At 28.9% G+C, this 21,719-nt stretch overlaps 3 protein-coding genes across 8 annotated transcripts in view; 2 read left to right on the forward strand and 1 right to left on the reverse strand.

The window, feature by feature from the left end:
* Window positions 1-3,028, forward strand: part of mfrn (mitoferrin) — a 74,842-nt gene extending 71,814 nt beyond the window's left edge. For both annotated transcript variants that reach the window (XR_001343002.3, XM_014418806.3), the window contains one exon: window positions 132-3,028. Coding sequence is in view for 1 of the 2 variants with exons in the window: in XM_014418806.3 (XP_014274292.1) it covers window positions 132-237 (106 nt within the window). In the remaining variant the exon portion in view is untranslated. The remainder of the gene's footprint in view (window positions 1-131) is intronic.
* Window positions 3,029-5,079: 2,051 nt separating this feature from the next.
* Window positions 5,080-15,534, reverse strand: LOC106679579 (glutathione S-transferase C-terminal domain-containing protein homolog). 2 transcript variants are annotated; one of them, XM_014418814.2, is made up of 10 exons: window positions 15,431-15,534; window positions 13,614-13,922; window positions 12,729-12,912; window positions 11,384-11,534; window positions 9,691-9,872; window positions 8,489-8,646; window positions 7,740-7,955; window positions 6,675-6,785; window positions 6,310-6,452; window positions 5,080-5,323 (listed from the first exon to the last, which is right to left on the reverse strand). In XM_014418814.2, exons 2-10 carry the CDS (start codon window positions 13,914-13,916, stop codon window positions 5,221-5,223), a joined length of 1,551 nt encoding a protein of 516 aa, XP_014274300.1. In that variant the 5' UTR covers window positions 13,917-13,922; window positions 15,431-15,534; the 3' UTR covers window positions 5,080-5,220. The 2 variants fall into 2 exon arrangements, with proteins under 2 accessions (XP_014274300.1, XP_014274299.1); XM_014418813.2 differs by lacking the exon at window positions 15,431-15,534 and adding an exon at window positions 14,713-14,852.
* The window catches only part of sp3 (spermathreecae), a 35,193-nt gene continuing 28,969 nt past the window's right edge, over window positions 15,496-21,719 (forward strand). For 2 of the 4 annotated variants that reach the window (XR_010844955.1, XM_067052785.1), the window contains exons 1-2: window positions 17,717-18,012; window positions 20,923-21,293. Coding sequence is in view for 1 of the 4 variants with exons in the window: in XM_067052785.1 (XP_066908886.1) it covers window positions 17,886-18,012; window positions 20,923-21,293 (498 nt within the window). In the remaining 3 variants the exon portion in view is untranslated. Of the gene's footprint in view, window positions 15,609-17,716; window positions 18,013-20,922; window positions 21,294-21,719 lie in introns of those variants that run through there. The other 2 variants (XR_010844956.1, XR_010844957.1) reach the window with 2 other exon arrangements.

Genomic DNA, 21,719 nt, shown 5'->3' on the forward strand with positions numbered 1-21,719 from the left:
AATTTTTTGTGAATTTATTGTTCACAGTCTCTACTGACTACTTACCAATGAATCAAACTGTACTATGCTAATTTGAAATGCTTCTTTCATCAGTGAGTTTTATAATTATGATATTTATTTTATCTTTATAGGGAAATAGGAAGTGGTAGCAGCATCGGGAGCAGCCTATACGGCGTACCCTGTGTGGCATTTGCTGCTGCACCTGAGACCAATTTACTGGAAGTCAGTCGTAGATAACCTCGACCAGCAAATTAAATATCTCATCATCGTCACCACTACTCTTCAGATATGCCACTTACACATTCACAAATGCACATTCGTACTGTGGAAGGCATAATATATAGTTATTACGATCAAGGATCAACCATTTCCGACCTCGAGAATTACTATTCTATCAATCTGATCATATTATGTATACCGACTTGGACTTAGTTATTTGGAGCGTCTGTACTGGCTGTGTTATGAGGACAAAAATATACGAAATATGTCTTTTGAAGAGATATCTTTTCGTTATGAGCTGTTGCTGCTTGAAAAATAAAAAAAAAAAAAGCATTCTAGTTTTTAGATAAAAATCTGTGGTTCTAAATATAATTTGGTCCATTGAAGGAGCAAAGGAGGAAAATGAAAATTTAAGGACGCTTCAGTACAAGTTTTTGATGTATATATATGTATATTTTTGTCTTGTTTTTGCATATTTTACCAAAATCAACAAATTTCACTACCAAATATTTGAATTTTAATTCTTGTTATTATTTAGATAGGTTAAGTTCAACTCAGAAATTAATACCACATTAGGTAAATAATTTTTATTTATTTGACAGGATTTTGCTATTTTTAGGCAGTTATCTTATTCGATATCAATTATGCCACCTATATTTGGAAATATTATTAGAAATGTTAATTATTATAAATATATTTAATATTTTGTTATCTGATATTCTGTCTAAAGCTTTGTAACTGAATTTTGAAGTATCTATTTCTTTAGTTATTGCGCACTAGTTTTGCTGCATGCAGTATTGAAATATTAATACTTCAGCTATCTGATGATCAAAAACATATATGGATTTTTGAATTACAGTGTTTTCACTATTCAAATTATTTAGATTCAATTGTACACTTCTCTTCAATTTGTAAAAAATATGAAATTTTTGTATATTGGAATTAATTTCAATGTGTGTGTAGATCCTGTTATTGGTGTGAAATCTCTATAATCAATCACAATATTAATGATTGCATTCCCAGCAAGCAGTAAATTTTTTAATGATGAGAACATAGTTGAGCATAGATAATATATTTGATAATAAGATGGTTGGGGGTGTGGTCAGTAAAAAACACAAGTTGAGGGAACTTATTAATATAACTTCAACTTTACATATAAACTTAAACTTTTTATATTAAAAAGTAATTTTTTTAATGGAGATTATTTTAATTGTTTTGTTTTTTTGTGTTAACATATAAAAATAATTATATACCTTCATCTTACAAAGTGGTAATTGTTTAAAGTTTGCTTTTCCTGTTTTATTTATCTTAGAAATATTTTTTTTTTTGTATTGAAATTCATTTAACCTTTTATTGTTCTCCAGTTTAGTTAATTATGATTTTTTCCCCTTAACTGAGAAATCCAAAAGAAGTTCTTAAGGCATTTATACATTAAATGTACAAAATAATTGAAAATTTCAAGTCCTTAAATAAGTTGTTGAGGCCATCTTATGTTATCCTTCTTCACTGAATTACTTATTTTAATTCTGATAGAATTAGAATTGTTCTAGTTAATTAAATTTCTTAACTGCATTTTCTTTTTCCAAATTATACTTTTGAATCTTAAGAATTAATAAGTTTTGTCCTGAATAATGATGCCATTGTTATCCAGAAATGGTCATGCCATAAATTAATTCACAGTCATGTATAGCAGGATCTACAGTTATTGTAATAATTTTTGTTAGAAAATTGTTGATTTAAAAGTAAAGTATAGTTACCATTATACCAGGTGTTATTATATAGAAGTTATATTTATATTTTGTAATCAAAATTTTTTTAATTATAGCGCAACATCGCTCAGTTTTGAAGAGGTGGAATATAACTATTCGAAATGATAATCTTATGTTCAGCCTGTAGGCTGACGAGAATTGTCCACAGAGAAAAGAAATGCCATATTGTAGTATAACTTAAGTTTTCATCAATCTCAGATTGTTTAGAAATCTCAACTAAAAAAAAAAAAGGTGTAAAAATAAATAAATGGGAGAAAGAAAAGGGGGGAAATTATTTTTTGGATGAATCTTATAGATTTTCCTGCTTTTTTTTTTTTCTTTGTTTTTAATATAGTACAAATTGAATGTTTAAGTATGGTTCTATGAATCATTTTTATGCAAGTATTTGTTGAATTTTGATGAGTGCTGTACATTGTTTGATGAACCAGCTAGCTTTAACTGATCAATAGCTTCTTAAGATTCATTAGATCACAGAAGATTTTGTATCTATTGAAGTGACATCTATTTTTTTAATTATGAAAATGGAATGTTTTTCATCTTTAATTTGTTCCTTTAATTATAAACTCATCGATTTTCTCCTTTTAAAACTCAGTTTATAAAAATATATGTTTATCTGTGATAAATGTTAATTGTTAATTTATTTTTTTACTTAAAAAAATGTTTATATAATGATGTTCACTTTAAGATGGAGTAATGTCATTTTTAAACGAGAGAATATGAACAGGTCTATGATGTAGCCCCCAATGTTTGTTTCCGTTTAAAAATGACTTAAGTTATAGTACACCTGAGAAGGACTATTGTAATAATAATGATATTGTAAAATAAGAAAGTTAGTGTAAATATTAGTGACTAATTACTTGCTGTATACCTAGAATTGGTCATATCAAGACGCAACAAACCACTGGTCAACTGTGCTCTATGATAAATTACCCTATGCAGATCAATCGCACTACTGTAAAGTAACAATGTATACATTGTTGTTAGTATTAACAAGAAATGTTAACATGATTTGAAATAAATTTTCTTGTGAACATTAAGAATTTTGTTAAATTTTATCTTCCTGTCATGATGTAAGTCATTGTTCTTAAAAGACATAGCATTTGAAATGCTCTAAGTAAAAGGCTGAAAATTTGAACTTAAATTTAACTGATGACTTTCAATTTTTAAGGGTACAAGTTAACATAAACTAAACTATATTAAGTCTAATTTATTTTGACAAAACTACCTGTAACCTTCGCAATAAATATGGTGGGCATTACAAGGAGGTTACTGTGTGGTACAATAGTTTCCTCTGCCAAAAGGAATACATTGGTGTGGGATAAATGAGGAAGCATATTACTGGAGTAAAGCAAACCTTAAAATTCAAGCTTGTAGTAATTTTTTTAAGCTATCAGAAACTTTTGAAGTGTAAAACTTTAAGGTGTAATGACTCACAAAATAGCTGAACTAGTATCAATGAATATTTTTAAAGTAAATAAAATGGTATTTTTTTATTTGTTTCAAAGAAAACTGGTTTGACCCTTTAAGGGCAGGAATATTAATTCTTTTGATTATTTTAGTTAGTCATAATACTATTTATGACTATTTATTTATATTTTTACTATTAATATTTTAGTTAGTCATAATCAGAGATATTAGCCATTCTTATTAAAAAATTTATTAACCTTAACAGCTTAATTTAAAAAAGTATATTATTGTATATATTTTTAAGGAATCCAAAGAAAAGACAAAATAAAAGGAAGATGGTACAGGTGCGGTCAAAGAAAAAAACTTAAGTCATTAAACTATTTAATAAGAGCCAACATTGGCTCATGTCGAAATGTTTCTAACTTTTAAATCATATTTTTCCATAGTAAAACTATGTTCACATCTCAAAGTTTGACCAAAACTGATGTCTAATCCTCCAACTTGAGATTGAAAGTGTTTGAGTTGGTTTTAGGGAAAACGGTAAGGATTAAAGAAAAAGAAAAAAGAGAGATGGAGGGGGGGAATGTGGTCAGTAGAAATAAACACAAATAAGCATAACTTATTTTATTAGTGTCGATGTTGACCACAACCATTTTATATATCTATAACCATTATACAAATATTATAAAGGTAATATCGACAACCATATTACCAACAAATTTTAATTTTACAGGTAATTAAGGAAGCCATTAAAAATGATTGGCTAAAGTTGAAAATTGGCAAATAGTACTGTTAGAATTTCATTTTATCACATTTAGGAATAGTAGAAATGAAAAGGCTGATTTGGTAAATACGGTTGGGCTACTCTTCCACAGCAACACTGACTTTCACCAAGGTACATACATATAGATTCAATTATAATTGTATTACTATACTTTGGGAGGTACTGGTAGCTGTGGGGTAAGGCCTGTGGCTACTAACTCTAAGAACCTGAGTTTGAATCCGGCTGGGTAGAATTTATTATTTATTTATCAAACAGCAATTTCTTTATTATTCCCGATCACTATTCATCATCATCATGGGCACTACAACCCTGCACAGGTCTTCCCCTCATCAAGACGTCTTCATTTCTCTCAGTCTTGTGCAAGGGTCTGCCAAGCTCTTATTTCCAGAAGTTTCAGTGCATCGGCTTCAACCTCATTGAGGCTGTCCTCTCTTTCTTTTTCCATATACATATCCAAACAATAATTTCTTAATGGGTGGGTCACCACTTATTCTTGTGGCATATCAAGCCTGTCCCAGTCTTGACCGTCTTATGTATTGTGCCACATTCGATTTGCGGTAAATTTAGTACTACTCATTGTATATCAACTACATTGTGTCTTAACCTAAACTGGTAGCCATTCTTAAAAGGATCAAATATTTTCTTTCAAATATAAACTATCACCATTCACATGCGATAAGGGTCATGTTTCTGATAAGTAAAAAAAAAATAAGTTAGCACTGGTCTAATTAATGTTTTAGATAGAATTTTGAATTTTTGACAGCAAGGCTACAAAGTGTAATACAAGGCACAGAGGAAGGAGAAAAATATCCGTGCAGGGTATTTATGTCATAACGATGGTTGAGCACTAAATGGTAGAAATGGCCTAAATTGGCATCGGATAAATAAATAAAACATAAAATCATTTCTTAAATATATTTCAAGTCAAATTAATTCATAAGTAATACAACAGGTTTTGTACAAAAAATAAAATGTACAGCCATAAGTTAAATATATATACACTAATTTACATACAGCGATTAGGATAGATTTGGAATATAGTTATTCTTTTACAGCAATTATCACATTATTTCTAGTTGAACAGGTGAGAGGCTCCATTTTAGATAATTCCACTCTGTAGCCTTTCTCTACAGCAGCTAAACATCTAGAACAAGAAAAACAAACCCAATATGTAATTCTTCAATCAATTTTTTTGTTTATTTTTTCAATCATGAAACCTTATAATTTACCTATAAAAAGAAAGTTACTCCCTCTTACAATTTGAGGTTTAACGTTTCAAAATAAAATAGGTTGAATACCAAACGAATAGAAAAAAAAAATCTATCCATCTACAGCCAGCTTTTTTGCAAAACTAATGGGCTGATATTTTTTTAGGCTTGGTACTAAAGTCAGGTCAACACGTGATGATTTATCTAGTTAAAAATGGTGGCCGATTAGAAGTTTCTTAAGCCTATTTCTTGGCAATTTATACAATACAGGAAAAATGTGTTTTGAAATCGCTGTTCCAATGTTAAAAAGTAATAAAAAAATTAAACATTAATTTTTGAACAGGTGGACTGATTTTGTAGCTTCTTTTATTGTTTTGTGAAGTTTTATTCCCTAATATTTGTGTAATTAAGTGGACGTCTTATGCACAATAGCTGAATATCATGCTTTTCTATAATGCCAATGCCAAAATTATTTTGTTGAAATTCGTCAAAAGTCTTCTTAAAGCCCTTTAACTTTTCATATATAGAATAAATCCCAGAGAAAAGATAGGAAAAAAGTTAAGACTAATAAAAACATAAGTTTTATAGTCAATTACATATGAAATCTTTTGAAAGATAATTAAATTACCTAGAAAACAGAGTTTAGCAACCTCTTTGCATCTACCTCAATGTAGTAGCCTTTCCCCCTTGTTATTTATTCTTACCTGTTAGACAGTCCTAGAGCATGTTTATAGGCTTTCATCTATTATGTCTTTTAGTCTGTTAGTATTACCCAGTGTAATTATCAACATATATATCATATTCAAACAACTGTTCTTTAACTCATTCAATACTAGTCACCATACAGAGTGCTTTATATTATATTATGACTAATTAAAAAAAAGTATATATATTCAAAATTATACTAAAATAAATAAGTCACCTGTCAGTGTCAACAGCAAGCATACTGTGCTCCCCTTGTTGAGTAATCTGATCCGCACAATGTCCGAGGACAATAAAGCCATCTTCACTGAGTCCTGTGTCCCTGAACCTTTCACTTTGGGGATATTTTACTGTCTCGTTAGGCTAGTTTCAATAAAATTATGTAATTATTAACACAAACTGATTTTCAAAGCTATTTTAATCTACAGAACATTTAACTTAAATAGATTGACTATTGTTAAAATGTGAGACATAAAAACTAATTTATATATTTAAATAATCGACTAATAAATAAAAGAAATTGATAAGACTATTGGACCATCAGTTAAATGTTTAAAAATGAGATAATCAAAGATTGCAACTAACCTTAATGCCGCCGTAGCAACATGGACAAAGGATGATATTGGCCTCCTTCTCAAGGCACTTGTGGAGCATGAGGTCCGACGCAACACCACATGCATGTAAGGCCAAGCCCACCTGTAAACATTAATTCATTTGATAATGAATATTTGCCACTACCCTCTCCCCCTCAAAAAAGTAATAATCATTCCTATATTAGGTATTTTTGTGAAAATGACTTCCTTTTAATGTCATACTCAACTTAAATGGAGAAATGGAGTGTTATATGATCAATAGAAATAAAATACTTAAAGTAGAGTGCATTATAAAATATTTTAACTCAAGATGAAGCATAGAACTATGGATAAAAATCAAGAGGACAATATAACTACTAATATCATTGTTCATCCTGAAGATGGGGGGAGGGGAGGAGAGAGCCCTAAATATACACGAAATGAAGATATTAAGAGGAAGAATTTTTCAAAAAATACATAATGTAACACTAAAATCTAATGTGAAAAATATTTTATAATTATTACCCTTATATCTCTGTAAAAAATAAAATAAAAAGTTGGATTTATGGGAGATCGATCATAAGATATTAAATTTTTTTAAAAAATTTAGTTTACATTCAAGTTAGTTTCTTTGTTTTTCATCATCATGGTAGGCTATTAGAATGGGAAAATTTCTTATGATTAATAATAAATAAAGCAATGAATATGCTGATTTTATTATAATTTACCTATTACAAATAAAAAACATAACTCAAGGAGGACAAAAGCAAAGCTTAGAAAAATTTAAAACAAAAACAGAAAATTGCTTAAATAGATCTAAAATTTTTACACCACTGCAAAATTGTCAATAAAAGAAATCGTAATGCTTGTTTGCAACTAAATATATCAAGTTTTTAAACAAAAACAAAAATAATGAAAATCTAATTCGAGCCAGCAACATTCAGAATAGTTCGATTAATTATCAGTTTATTTTAAGAATTTTGTAATGTTTCATCAAGGTAGGCCACTATTATTATAAATGTATTAATAATAATATAAATATTATAAAGGCCAAATATTATAATACTTGACTGAATACCTGAAACTGGGCAGTAAAATAACCTAGATTAGCCTGAATGAGCCAAACATTATTCAGCCCTAATTCAGCCACTTTCTCTCTTGCTCTAGTCAGTGACCCCTCTTTGGCATCGAGCAGGACGACTTGAACCGTAGGAGGAAGGCATGACGCCAGTGCCAGACCTACATGCCCACTTCCAGCACAAAAGTCTACAACTATGTCACCTTCACGGCAAACCTTCAAAATTTATTTGTTATCATTAGTTATATTCTGAAAAAAGACTTTCCAAAAAAATAAAAATGCTTCCATCATTATAATTATATAAAAAATGAGTTGACAGGATAGAAGGCAAAAATAAATTTGTATCAACTTATTATTTAAAGAAAATTAAAGTATTCTTAGTAAAAAATCAACATGAACATTAACAATCGACTTTATGCTTCATGAATTGAACATACATTGTAAGTATAAATTATTTTCTTAATTTTAAAACAAAATAATAAGAACAATTAAAGAGAGATATTTAAACAGAAATCATAAAAACTAATTAAAACAAATCATTTCTAATTGGTTAGCAATGGACTATGTTCTTTTCCTCACCTATTGCTGAGTTACAAACATAACACATTACCTTTTCATGTCTCTTTTCTGTTTAAAAATAGTTGATTTTGATCCCAAGGCATTTACTCTCAAATTAACAATTATTCTAACTAGAATGAAAATAGATAAAACTACATTTTAATGTGAAATAATCATCCCTGAATTCCTACCCCTAATGCTGCAGAAATGAAACTTTGAATCTGTTGAGTCTTTCTTTCTTTCCGACTTGGAGGTACATCAGGGAGAGGAACTGAGTCTGGCAAAGGGATGATTTGGATTTTATTCATCTGCATCATCTTAACAGATGACAATAAATTCAAGCTGGAATCTGTAAATTAAAATAATTAGAAGTATTTTGATTTTAAATATAATGAAAAGTATCAGTTCAGTAAATAAGACAGATATCGATCCATGTATTATCTTTACCACAATTTGATTATTAAATAACAGTTTATATACAAGGTATGTCCAGAAAGTAAGAGTACTGTTTGGTTGAAGAGCTGTGTGAATTTTTTTTTTTTAATTTGATCAATAAAATGCGAATATTGTGAAAAATATAAACAAGTTGATTAATATCGATATTGTGGAGAAAATATTATTATTTTGATAGTAAAAGAAAATGTGTATTTTTTATGTAAAAAGTTATTTATTTCATAAGCCTCAATTAAGAATTATTTACAATGTATAACTATTTACTTTGAAATATAGGGTCATTAGACATTTTACTTTTAACTTGAGAAACTTTTTATTTTACATATATGAAATAAATTAAATTTTTAAATGATTAATAATTTTATCATTTATTTTAATCAAATAAATGATTTTTAAAGGTATAGAGACAGGTAAGTGCTAGTAAAAAAAGAAAAAATACTTTTATTCATTGTACTTTTTGGCTGATAACAGAACAATAAATTAGCAACAAAGCTAAACTAGCATTAATAAATTTAAAAAAAAGCTAAAAACATATACATAAAATAAATGTTCTAATTTTATTAATATTTAGTAAAGATAATATTAATATTAATTTTATATTTTATTTTTCATTATATGTGTTATTTATGAAATAATATGACCTTTTAGTCAGATGCAATTTTGTTTTCAATATTTAAATAAACCTAAATAACCATTTTTTAAAAATGCAAGTTAGTCGCATTTTTACTATTTACTTAATGTTTGTAAAGTTGATTGATTTGAGAAAGCCCATATGTCAAGAAAATACAACATACCATAATATCTCTCCATATCATAATGACTCTTATTGTCTCAATCGGTAACATAATAGGTTGAGAGATAAACAAATTTTAATTATTAGTCATTTTGGTTTAGATTGTTAGAATACACATGAGCATTATATGATAATAATTCTACTTACCAATATCAGCTTGCTGAGTAAACATATTGTTGTGCCTTGACTTACACCTCAGCGGATCTCTCTTGTACAAGCTAGAGATAGGCGAAGCCACTGGTATATCATTTGTGCTGTGCTTCAAGGGTAAAGCTTTGAACAGTTCAAGAACTTCGCTCAATCCCTGGTCATTTTTAACCCTCAACAACCTTAAAAATATAAGAAATAATTATAGCTGCAACTTAAATCTGTTTTTTCTTTATTATATATTGATTATGAATAATTGACAGTAAGTTATCAAAAAAATTCTGTCACGTAGGAAATAATAGCTTCCTCACCATTTCTATCAGATACATAAGAAAAAACAAATAAGTAAGGAAAATTTAATGTGCTAATTGTTTATTTTAAAATTTTTTATTTGAATAATTTTTTTAATTTTTCAGAAAATGTAATCCTCTCTTAAACATTTCCAGAATTAAATTAGTTTAAAATAAGCTATTTGGATACATTTTTATCTCCTATTTTGTTGCATGTAATGGAAAACCCTAAAATAAAAATTATGGAAGATTGTTTTAGAATGTAAATATTAAAAATTTGGAGCAGTGAACGCATCACACTAAAAAAAAAGTAACTAAAGACCAGAGAAGACAACATTATTTTAATCCTATAAAAGTTCGTATTTTAGGGTTTCTCGAGATGGGAATAACAAAAATAATTTTGGTTCCTGCCAAGAATACAAAAGTTTAACAAGAGATAAAGTATTCATGCGATCGGGAAAGATTGTGTGGTCTTTCCATCCCCTTTATTTATTCATAAAATTCTTCAATATTTTGTATTTAGACATTGCATATTATTATTAACAATAATTTTATCAAATAAATAAAAGGTACTATAGAGGAAGATGTAAGTGTATTTAGGAAAATATATTTGAACATATGTAAGCTAAAGTAAAATATGATTAAACTGATATCAGATCATCTAGGAGCAAAACCCTTAGAATACCTGGAAATTTCTTTGAAATGAGATTAGGGATTTACCCATCATATGGATTTTACTACAAACAGATCAAAAACACACAAAACCAAATTTGTTCCTTGATGTCTAAAACGTAAAAGTCTAGTGGACATTTTTTGATTTTGAGGACAATTTTTTTTAATTTCCGGCATGAGTACAAAGTTTCCCAATCTTTGGTAGTGAGGAAGCAAAAGAAAAAAAGGATTAGTTATATAAGATGAAACGTCAGTTTTATGAACAGCATTAATAAAATATAAGTTACAATACAAATTTAATAAATTGTATAATATTAATAAATTAATAATCAAAAGTAGAACTTCAATTTTGAGATGAGTCAATTTACACAATTATTGTTTATTTATTAGGAGTTACATATTATATGTAAAACCTCCACTACTTAAAAATTGAAGTTCTACAGTACCATAATAAGACCAATTACCTTCAGATTACTTCTTTTCAACACAGGATAATTTTCTGAAATTTTGAAGTTATATCACAAAGCAATCTTCAATTTTTTTAATTACTTTATGGTAAGAAAGAATGAAATTTTATGTAATAAATGAATATAAAATAAAAAATTAAGTTGATAATAAATTTAATACTAACCAGTACAATAAAATTTATAGACAATATTAATATTTATCAATTCTATATACTATGTTAGAATATTTTAAAACTAAAACAGTGAAAGATATAGTCTACAAACCAAGATTCAATGTTAGGGTAAGAGTTAATAGTACCAACAGGAAACCGCTGAAGTATGGTACTGATTCCAACGGCACATACAATATCAGTCAATAGAAAATGAGGACCTTCAGCATATCGACTTCCCTCCTCCAACAGTGATTTATATTTGCCTTTAAAGATGAATAAATACTATAGTTTAGAAGAAATGCATGAGATTAACAAAATTTACACATTAATATTTAGAGAAATATTTTTTCTTGACTGCTTGTGAAAACCAGGAGATACAAATACATAGTTTAATATAATGTGCATTAAAGTCAGGAGAGGATTTAAATAGTGTGATAAATACGATAGTATAATTACATTAGATTGTAATTAGACATCTAAACTACTCAGTTTAATTAAATTCTTTACTACTCATTTCTTTATTTTCACAAAATATTTAAGTTGGAATAAAAATTCATATTTAATATAGGGAATATATATTTGCTTTACCAACACCTTTTATGTTTTTATTACTGTTACAGCTTTTATTCTTTACTTTTTTTTTTTTTTTTAACCAATCAATATCCCTCATTTCTAACATTTGTACAAGGTGAATGGATCATCCAAAAATTCCTTTCAGATTGCCAAACCAGTAGGGATGGTTAGGGTTTCCACTGTATATACCTTACCCTGACCCAAGACACAGTCTATATAAGAATGAAGACTTATTTTTTAAAGGAAGTTGAGGAAAAGCAGACAGGTGTGTGTGTGAATGAAGCCCATTTGGATTGGTAGAGGGAGAGGTTTCAGCAGCATATTCGTAGCGTAAGGACTATAGATCAAAACTTTTTCTTTTAATAAACAGCCAATAATTTTTTTTATTATTTTCAAAACTAAGTAAACTTAATGAGAAGGGCACCATAAGTTTGTATTTAAACTAAAATTCATTATTTTAAAGTATAGAAAAAGTGCTACTGCAAATCAAAACAAGGAGTCATAAATTACAGCGGACCAACATATTTAAGAAGTTATAAATTTTGTTTTGCATATTTAACTTCATAGGAGTATGGTGTTCACCTTCATCTATTCTTACCTGCCAACTCAATTTAAAAAAAAAATTGACATCACCGATTTTTCCCCTCTGGTCTTCATACAGTAAAACAGGTATAATAGTAAAGTATATACCTCAATAAAAATGTAAAGTGCTACAATATGAAAATATTTAAAAAACCAACTATAATTAAAAGTTTCAGGGTTAACACTCTGAATTATAAATTGTTAGTTTAAAAAGCAGAAAAAAGGGTATAATCTCCTAATGAATAGGTCATGAATTTTAGTTCAAAACATAATTATAAAAAAAACTAATAAACAATGATCACCTGCATTATGAATACGAATTGGGAGGGACAAATGTAATTCCAATTGTGCTAAGGCACTTTCATCTCCACGCAACATACCAACTTCACAAAACCACACAAAAGGTGAGGTCTCAAATGGAGCAGCAAGGCAAGATTCTCGAAAACCAAGAAGACCTCGTTTATTTTTTGGGCATACTTGAATAATCTAAAAATCAAAAATGATCACAAAGTTATTTTATATAATCTAATTACATTACAAAAAGGATTAACAGTAATTTTTATAAGTGAAGAATACAAAGAAGAAAGAAAAAAAAACATTATTTTAAATAAAGCAATTAATTGTTGGGTTCAAATCAAATTTTCATCTTCAATCACATGAGTTTTGTCAATTTTTTCTTTGTTTACATCTCTACCAATTTTTTTTAAAACAAATAATGAATACAATTGTATAATTATTATGAATCAATAAAATTATTTTATTGTTTTAAAAATAAATTGGTAATTAAGTTGGAGATATCATTGACTGTAAATGTAATTCAAGAAGAAGTTGGATGAGGAGTGTGGTTGAGAAAGAAAACAAGTGTGAAAATTCCTTCATCAAGGTGGCAAGACCAGAACTCTAAATTAAGTGAGTCAGTCATTCATACATTCACTTGATCTGGAATTCTTGACTCTTCATCCTGATAAAAGTCTGTAACCGACTAAAACGTAAAATATAAGTTTACAAACATCCCTGGTTTCTTAAATGCACACATACCATTCCTCACTTCATCACCAAATTCTCCTTCATATGCAATAATTATTGTGTTATCATTATTTTTGGAAATTAAAAAAGAATTATCATTGACATTAACAAGTAATCAGTAATACATGTTGTGTATAATAAAAAAGTAAATACAATAATACCTTGCGGAGAACAGCAGATAATCCAGCAACACTGGAGATATTATCATCCAAAGTGAGAACAGGAGGTCGGCAGAGAGCAGCTGGTAGAGGAAGATTATCAAGAAATGATAAGGTCAAGTCTGGGGGAGAAGTGAATAATATGTCGAGAGAATTCTCCAGGTCACTATGTGTAGTAGCGGGGATGACAAAAACAGTCAACGGAGGACTGATGAAAGAAACAAGGGCAAGACAGGTAGCTGATTCCAAGCTAACTTGTAGCTTCCCATCCTCTTGTAACTCTCCTTCAATGTACAATGATGTCATGTTTAACTACAAACAACATATATTTTTTTAAATATTATGAAAACTGCATTCATAAAAAACTAATATCACTATTAATATCTAGGATGATTAGATTGATCATTTAGATGATTATACTATATTTTAGTTATGGGTTAGAATTTACTCTGTTATTATTATTATTACTGCTGCAATCGAACCACAGGCTCATTACAATTTCTCAAGAGATAAACAAAACCCTAACTGAGCCTTTTTAACTGGAGTTAGAGCATAAATTCACATACATACAAATCAGTTTATGGTGTTAGATTATAGCCCACAACAACAGAACATATCTGCTCCGGAAGTATAATGAACCAATTGTAAAATTTTGAAAATTTATATTATTTTGTTGGTTCATTCAAAAGAATTTACTAGATATTTAGATATTTGGAAATCATATGTAACTGAACTTATAAATTTTGCCATGGAAGGAAAAATGCATAGCTATAATCCACATTCTTATTTATCATACCCTCCAACAGAATAACATGTTTTTCAGTTATGATTTAGAAGGAAGACTGAGCAGATGTTATTATATTTCTGGAGCTGCGATATGGTCCAGACAGTCTAATACACAAGCACAGAATCAAGATATAGTAAAGATGTTTGATCTTTATAACAAGTCATATCTAGGTACTAAACTTATTGAGGCATGTTATTGTAACACATATTTCTTGCCAATCATAATATATTATGAAAACCAGTTTTATCATTCTAAGGAAGAAGTTGAGAATTAAATATACTAATTCATTATAACCAGCACTATTATAATACTAACTTATAATATGTATGAGATGTTTGTAAGTTAAACAGAACAAGCAAGCCTTCGTTGCAGACTTTTCAAGTGTCTGTGGTCAAGAACACGCTGTCTAAGAAAGACACAGGCGGTAGAAGTAATAGCTAAAACTAAAACAAATCCTTCAAATTGCCAAAACCGTTTTTCTTCTAACCACTCAACACGGTCACACCTAAAGAACATAAATTATTAAAATAGAACATATAGAAAACTAAGTTAAAGCAAGAGAACTTAATAATTTACCCCCTATATTCCTTTTTTCCTGATTTGTGACACCGGACCGTTTCCTTGAAATGAGTACGAACACAGGCTTTATTACTACCACTTGCAATCTCAAAATCTAAACATGGAGAAAATATATTTCAAAAACTGTCAACCATTCCAATAGGAGTTAACTATATTTAAATATAGTCAATACTTCAGGCTTTACCTGAACATGGGTGACAAGGCTCCACAACAGAATGTTCCTCTCTCAACCAACAATAATCAGAGGAAGAATTGAGCTTTAATGAGCTATGATTCCCTAGATGATTGTAAGCACTAGTCTCAAATGCCCATTGGCTTTCAAATATAAGTACGATAAGAGTCAACCTTAAGTAGAATACAAATTTAAAAAAATAAAAACAATAAGTATCAACAACATATAAAATTATCTTCTTAAGTTCAAAACTTTACAAATAGCTAATACGGAAATACTTGCCCGCCAAGACAAATAATTCCAGCTAACATACGTTTCTTTGAACAAAATTCAATCATATTTCAAGGTGATAATATATAAACCATTAAAATCAAGTATGTAACCCCGTGATAAAGATGAATAGGAACATAAGCAATACAAGACGTGTGTTCATTCTAGTTGCACCATAGAGGTTCTCCATGTAAGTATATTTACAGCAGAACTATTATAACAACCAAAGTTGAAAATCATAGGGATTAATAAAATTTTCAAAACATATCTGACTGTTAGCTTCCAATAATACACGTTATTCTCATATATCTCTTTAAAAATGGGTGTGAATTGTTATTTAAAATAAAATCTTGCTCTGATATCCCACAGTATATAGTTATAACAAAATAACAATGAAATTAGTACGTTAAAATTAACGGATCGTATTTATAACTTCGAAATTTGTAACGTTTATTTTTCTAAAATCTATTCTGAAATAATTGATCCTGGCTAGAGCAGTATGATTACGAAGCTAATAAAAGGTGTTGATTATTAATTGACGACAAACTTGATTGTGGGTTTTCGAGCTATGATTATAATATTATAGTATTATTATAAAGGTTAGCCTTTATTACATTAAGTATCTTATTAAAAATCGAAGTATGCTTTGTCATTTTCTGCTCTCCAGTCCACTAAGAAAGTGTGCTGGGTTTATCCTCACACCAGTGGTTTCCAAAGTGGGTGTCGCGGCATCCTGAGATGCTCCAAGCATATGCCAGGGGTGTCGCAATTGAATGCCACTTAGTAAAAAAAAAAGAATGAAAATAAAATGTATTTCAGCATTTACCTTGCACTATGTCTTCTTCTTTTCTATATTTCTAACAGCTCTAAGGGTATTTGTGTCACAAATGTTTTTTAATCCAAAGACGGTACAGTGACGAAAAAAGTTTGGAAGCTGCTTCCTTATACGCTCGCGGTAGGACGGCTCTAGATATATATAGACAGGCTCCAAAGAATAGCTTTTCGGGACCACATCTAAAATGATTATTATTACAACCTACTCCTCATAAATAGAAGCTACTCCTGTAGGGTATAACTGTTAAATACCATTTAAACTATATTCACGTACACCAAATAGTTATAATTGTAAATATCACTTAAATCAATTGAATTGTTCTATACTCATTTGTCAAATCTATTTAAGTTGCTCATAAAATGCATCCATGAAAGTGCTATGATCCAGTTAACTCTCCATCTTACTACTTGTCTTTACTATAGCACGCTCGTTTGAAATAAATCAGGAAGTTTAAAACACGGAAATTGTGTTAAGATTTCATAACTGGTCTATTATCTACCATGGATATAAAATACTACATTTTCCGTTTCACTTTCTTTTTTATTCTTCTATTCATAGCGGTTCTCGCACCTACCGCTGATTAAACAGCTAAAGCTAAAGTTTCGGGTATAAAGAATGGGATCCTTCACGATTACCAGTTATCTCTATCCGAGTAAAGCAGGCGATTAATACTGAGGAAAGATAGAGAAGCCCCGACTGTAGAGAAAGGGAGAGTGGGAGAAGAGTGGATGAGCAGAAACAACCTTCTTGAACTTGCCAGGAAAGTATAACTTAGGAAATTTTATAGCAGGAAAAGCTGTCACATGATCACTTCAAAATAATATTATCATGGAATATCCATCTAAAAGGAACTATCTTCCCTCAAAACCTTTGATAAAGAAACCACTTCTCTCAAGAAATAATTAAGACTTTAAACGAAATTATAATTTTATTGGTGCCGAGTTCATTATACTTCTTGAAATATTCTATTAGATAAATGTTTAAAACGAGGATAGATGAAATGTTAAATTTACTTTTCTTTTATTTATCTTAGTACTTCTAATTTTGTTTTGTAGATTTTTTCTGTATCTCCAAATTTGATAAATCTCTATGTTCTCTTTTTGAATTTATCTTCAGATAATGATAATCCATCCGAGAATAATAATGTATAGAGTTAATCCTCTTTTTAGATAAAAATTAACCCATTTGCATAAAAAAAAAAAGAAAAGAATAATATTATAACTCAAAACTCTTGCAAGTAATTCATTTCTGTTGAGATTTTACCTCTAATCTCACTTTTTTAAATATTTCAATAAAAAGTAAATAATAGTTATTTTGTAGTACTTCTCAACCTTTACAATCCATTTTATTGCACAAGTCGTTTATAACAAAAGTTGTAATTGTTAGAGCAAATATGTAATAAAATGACTTATTGGCTTGATCTAACGTAACTGTTAAGGACAACACTGGCTGTCAAAACGACCTGACAGTTTGTACCTGGTAGAACATGATTATACTGTCCTGTTATCTTTCGAATTTATTTACTTGGGAAAAAACGAATTTCTTACATTATAATGGCGTAAAATTACGAATCTTATTATAGCTTTAGCTATCGTTGTTATTAAATTGATGTAGTAAAACTTACATTCTCCAATGACTGACCCAAAAACCAATATTCCAGAAATGGAAGCTTTTAGAACAGAAGATTTTTATGTTTTGATGAATAGCGAATCCAGTTTATGGTGTAATCGAAAAACTGGGGATATTTCTGTTAGGCCTGGTAAGAATTAAAATATATATCAAAGCTATTGATTAGATTTTCCAACTCAAAAGTAGTTAATGTTTTCTATTGTTTTCTTTCAAAATTTTATTTTTTTTAATAATTTACAGCTTTTAATTGGGTTTATGTTATTTAATTCCCAATGGGAAGAAATCAAACAAATTATATTTCAAATTGTTGACTTCTTTATAATTGATGTATATTAAAATATTTAAATTTCCTCATTTATTTTAGTAGCATTAATTTAGTACTATCATATCACGCTATTACTCCCCTCTGTAGTGAGGGTACCTTATCAATTCTGTTACAAATTCTACTTTTTATCAGTCAATATCTGAAAATTATTATAGAATTTAATTTAATTAAAGACTATATTATCTTTATTATAAATATGTGGACTGTATTGATTCCAATGGAGATTTCACATTTCTAGAGCATTAAGAATATTTTTTTTTTTATACGGACTATGTAATTACCATAGTATTAACTCTTCAACTTATTGTTTCAATGTTCGTTTCAAAAATTTTTAAGTGTTTTTTTGTTATGAATTTTAATAAAACATTAAAAATGTACTAAAAAATTGGCCTGATCACAATATATTTCTTACCTAGGCATTAAGGAAAATAAAATCATTATATAAAATATTTTAAATGGCTTGAATTGATGTATTATAGTATAAGTTTATTTTTCTGACAAGTTATATTCATGATAATTAATACAGGTATCATTAAAGTCATAGGTAAATTAATTTTCAGAGTGGTTCTCGTTTGCTTAGAATGTTTAAACTTTAGATTTTAAATAGTTATTAACTTTACCAAAAGAAAAAAAAAATCATAGTTCTCAAATTGAACAGCTGTTAAGGAGTGCACCTTAAAAATTGAGGCATTGAGAACCTTAGTGGACTATTATGCATTGTGAAAATTGAGTGTAAAACCAATAAATTTTTAAAATTTTATCTGTGATCACAGAAATGTGAGAATACACCTTCAAAACTGGTCTAAAGCAATTTCTCAAAATTATGGCAGATAGGTTGTTCTCAACAACTTAGTTATGACTATTTCATGAAGTAAATTTTATTCATTTTTCTTTTACTAAAAAATTTTTCAACTACAAAAAAATATTCATTATTAGAATATCATGGACTTGTGATCTGATTATTCTTTACAGTAAATAAAATGATGTAGCGGCCAACCAGCCCCGCTAATCCTCAGTTGAGCAATTGTCTTATAGCACTTTCGAAACAATTAGTTAAAATTTGAATCAGAGACTTAAGTTAGAATGTTAGTTAAATCGAGCAACATTGAAAAAGTGGCTGAAATTGAAAAATGGTGTTAACTATCGTTTTCTAGAAAACCTGTATAATTTTTCCTGACTATCTCTTTAGAATGATCCATTTATTTATTATTTTTTAAATAGTATGTAAATATTTTGGATTTTTTGGACTTACTAGGTTACACAGCTTAAATAACGTTAAAGTCCTAAAGTTTAGATTTGCATTATTTATTTATTATTAATTTTTTTTTTTACCAAAGTTGTTATTTCATAAGGATTAATTATGTACAAGAATTGTTACAGTGCTTCAGGGTATACCCTTATATATAATACAATACAATGCATTTTTATAATACATGCAATACAGCATATTAGATATATTACCTTACACAACACATTAAAGTGATATATTGAATTTTTTTCTTTACTACTTATTATATATGAGCTATATTTTACATATTGGTAAAAATAAACTTATAACACAACAAAACTAAAACCGTTAGATTTGTATTGGGTGTTTGATTAAAGCTGTTATTGTGACACAGTTTAACCAAAGATTTAATACTTTTTTTTTGAGCAGGGCTTTAATTATGTAGTACCAGAGCTGGGCAAAATTAATTATAAAAAAACTTGTCATGGATACATGGCATAATATTGTATATGATATTAATAATTAAGTTTTATCCATGTCAATTTTGTCATTTTTTTTTAATTTAGGATTTTTAGAAAGGTTAAGGACCCCTCAAGCAGTGGGTTTTCTCAACCTAGATTTTTTATGGCCTCTTTCCCGTTTTACCTGTCCAAGGCCCATCATCTCTTAGTCTGTTTTACATCAAAGATTCTTCCATTTCATTGTCCCAGGTTTTCCTTTGTCTACTATGTACTCTTCTACCATGTATTTTCCAGGAGTATACCTCCTTCAGGTATTCTTTTTAAATGTATAAACCTCTTAAGCATTTTTCCTCAATCCCCTCCAGAATGTTTTTCAACTTCCATCTTTTCTCTTCCTTTTTACTTTTCTTTATCTATTCTGGATATTCATGCCGCTTGTCACCAGTTCTTCATTTCTGTAGCCATAAGTTTCTTCCTTTAATCACTTTCAGGTGATCACAGGTTTCTTCTCCATTGGTCATAATGCTTAATATTATTATATTTCTTTTGGTTTTAGAAATGATATTTTTATTTCATAAATTGAAAAGAATTGAGTATTAATATGACTTTTTTACCATCTGAAATGTTTTTTATTTTCATATTGCAGGAACCATTTGATTCAATAATGGATTTAGTCAATTTAGTTGTAGTTTTATTTATAACTAATTTTGCCCTACTCTGTTTAATACAGATAAAACTTATCACTTACCAAATGATTTAAGGACAGTAAGTTATTAACTTTTTCATTTTGTTTTAAATTCATGTGATATTTTGTGTAGTTGTCAAGATAACTGGTATATTTTTAGGCGGAATAATGCCAGCACAATCACATTTTGCCTGAATATCCTCTCGATATTTTTCAAGTTTATTATAACTTTAATATTAGTAAAGTGCAGAAAAGAAAATATCTATTTATTTGTGATTTTTTTTTATACACTATAAATAATTATTTGTATAAAACAAAGAAATTATTATTAATATTTTTAGGTTGGGAGTTAGCTAATTCAGGTGATGTTGAATGCCTTGGTGTGTTTTATGGTTTGGTTGGTAAGATAAGTTTTCAAACTGAGTCAGAGACGAGATTGTTGTTAATAAAAGAAACTGAAGTGGTTGGAGATTTACCTGATGGTAGAACAGTTATCAAAATACGTTCTATTGCTTTTCTTTACCCTTGTGGCCCGGATGTCAGTGCTGCAGAAATTGGACTTAAGTCTTGTAAAAAACATAGAGCTGGAGGCTGTAACTTGTTCGAGGTTTCACAAAAAGCTCCTTTTGCTAAAACATGGGGCACTATGAAATCAGCAGCCAGTTCTTTAAAATCGACCACACAACAAGCTGCAGCTTTGGCTTCATATCAGGTATGTTTTCTATGATTTTAATTAACTATTCATTTACTGAGATCAGCCTTAGTATTTAAGGATTTTGAAAATTAAAATAAACATAGAAATTTCATAATATTTCTTATATGTCCCATTATAGATACATATAACACTTACCACTCTATTAACGTCCCAAAGTTTTGTATAGATTGGTGTGCTCATTTTAAAGTTATTGAAAACCAGGAAAGGTGAAAATTATAAATAAAAATTGTAGGAAGATAGTCCGTGTGGGGGTCAATAAAGGTATCAAAATAGTAAAAGAAAACTATTTAACGTTAACCAATGCTTCGCCCCACTTTGCAGGGCTGTCAGATTGTAACACAACGGACAACTGAGCTGTGTTACAATCTGACAGCCCTGCAAAGTGGGGCGAAACGTTGGTTTAAAATAAATAGTTTTCTTTTA

Source organism: Halyomorpha halys, unplaced genomic scaffold, assembly GCF_000696795.3.
Source record: "Halyomorpha halys isolate HHAL.00 unplaced genomic scaffold, Hhal_1.1 Scaffold209.1, whole genome shotgun sequence".
NCBI lineage: Eukaryota > Metazoa > Arthropoda > Insecta > Hemiptera > Pentatomidae > Halyomorpha > Halyomorpha halys.

Excerpts from the sequence above, each read along its gene's own strand:
- LOC106679579 (XM_014418814.2), bottom strand. The coding sequence starts at position 13,916 with ATGACATCATTGTACATTGAAGGAGAGTTACAAGAGGATGGGAAGCTA. Across the intron at positions 6,786-7,739 it reads ATTTTACTGCCCAGTTTCAG|GTGGGCTTGGCCTTACATGC; the intron begins GTATTCAGTCAA and ends TAATGTTTACAG. Across the intron at positions 6,453-6,674 it reads GTTGCTACGGCGGCATTAAG|CCTAACGAGACAGTAAAATA; the intron begins GTTAGTTGCAAT and ends TATTGAAACTAG.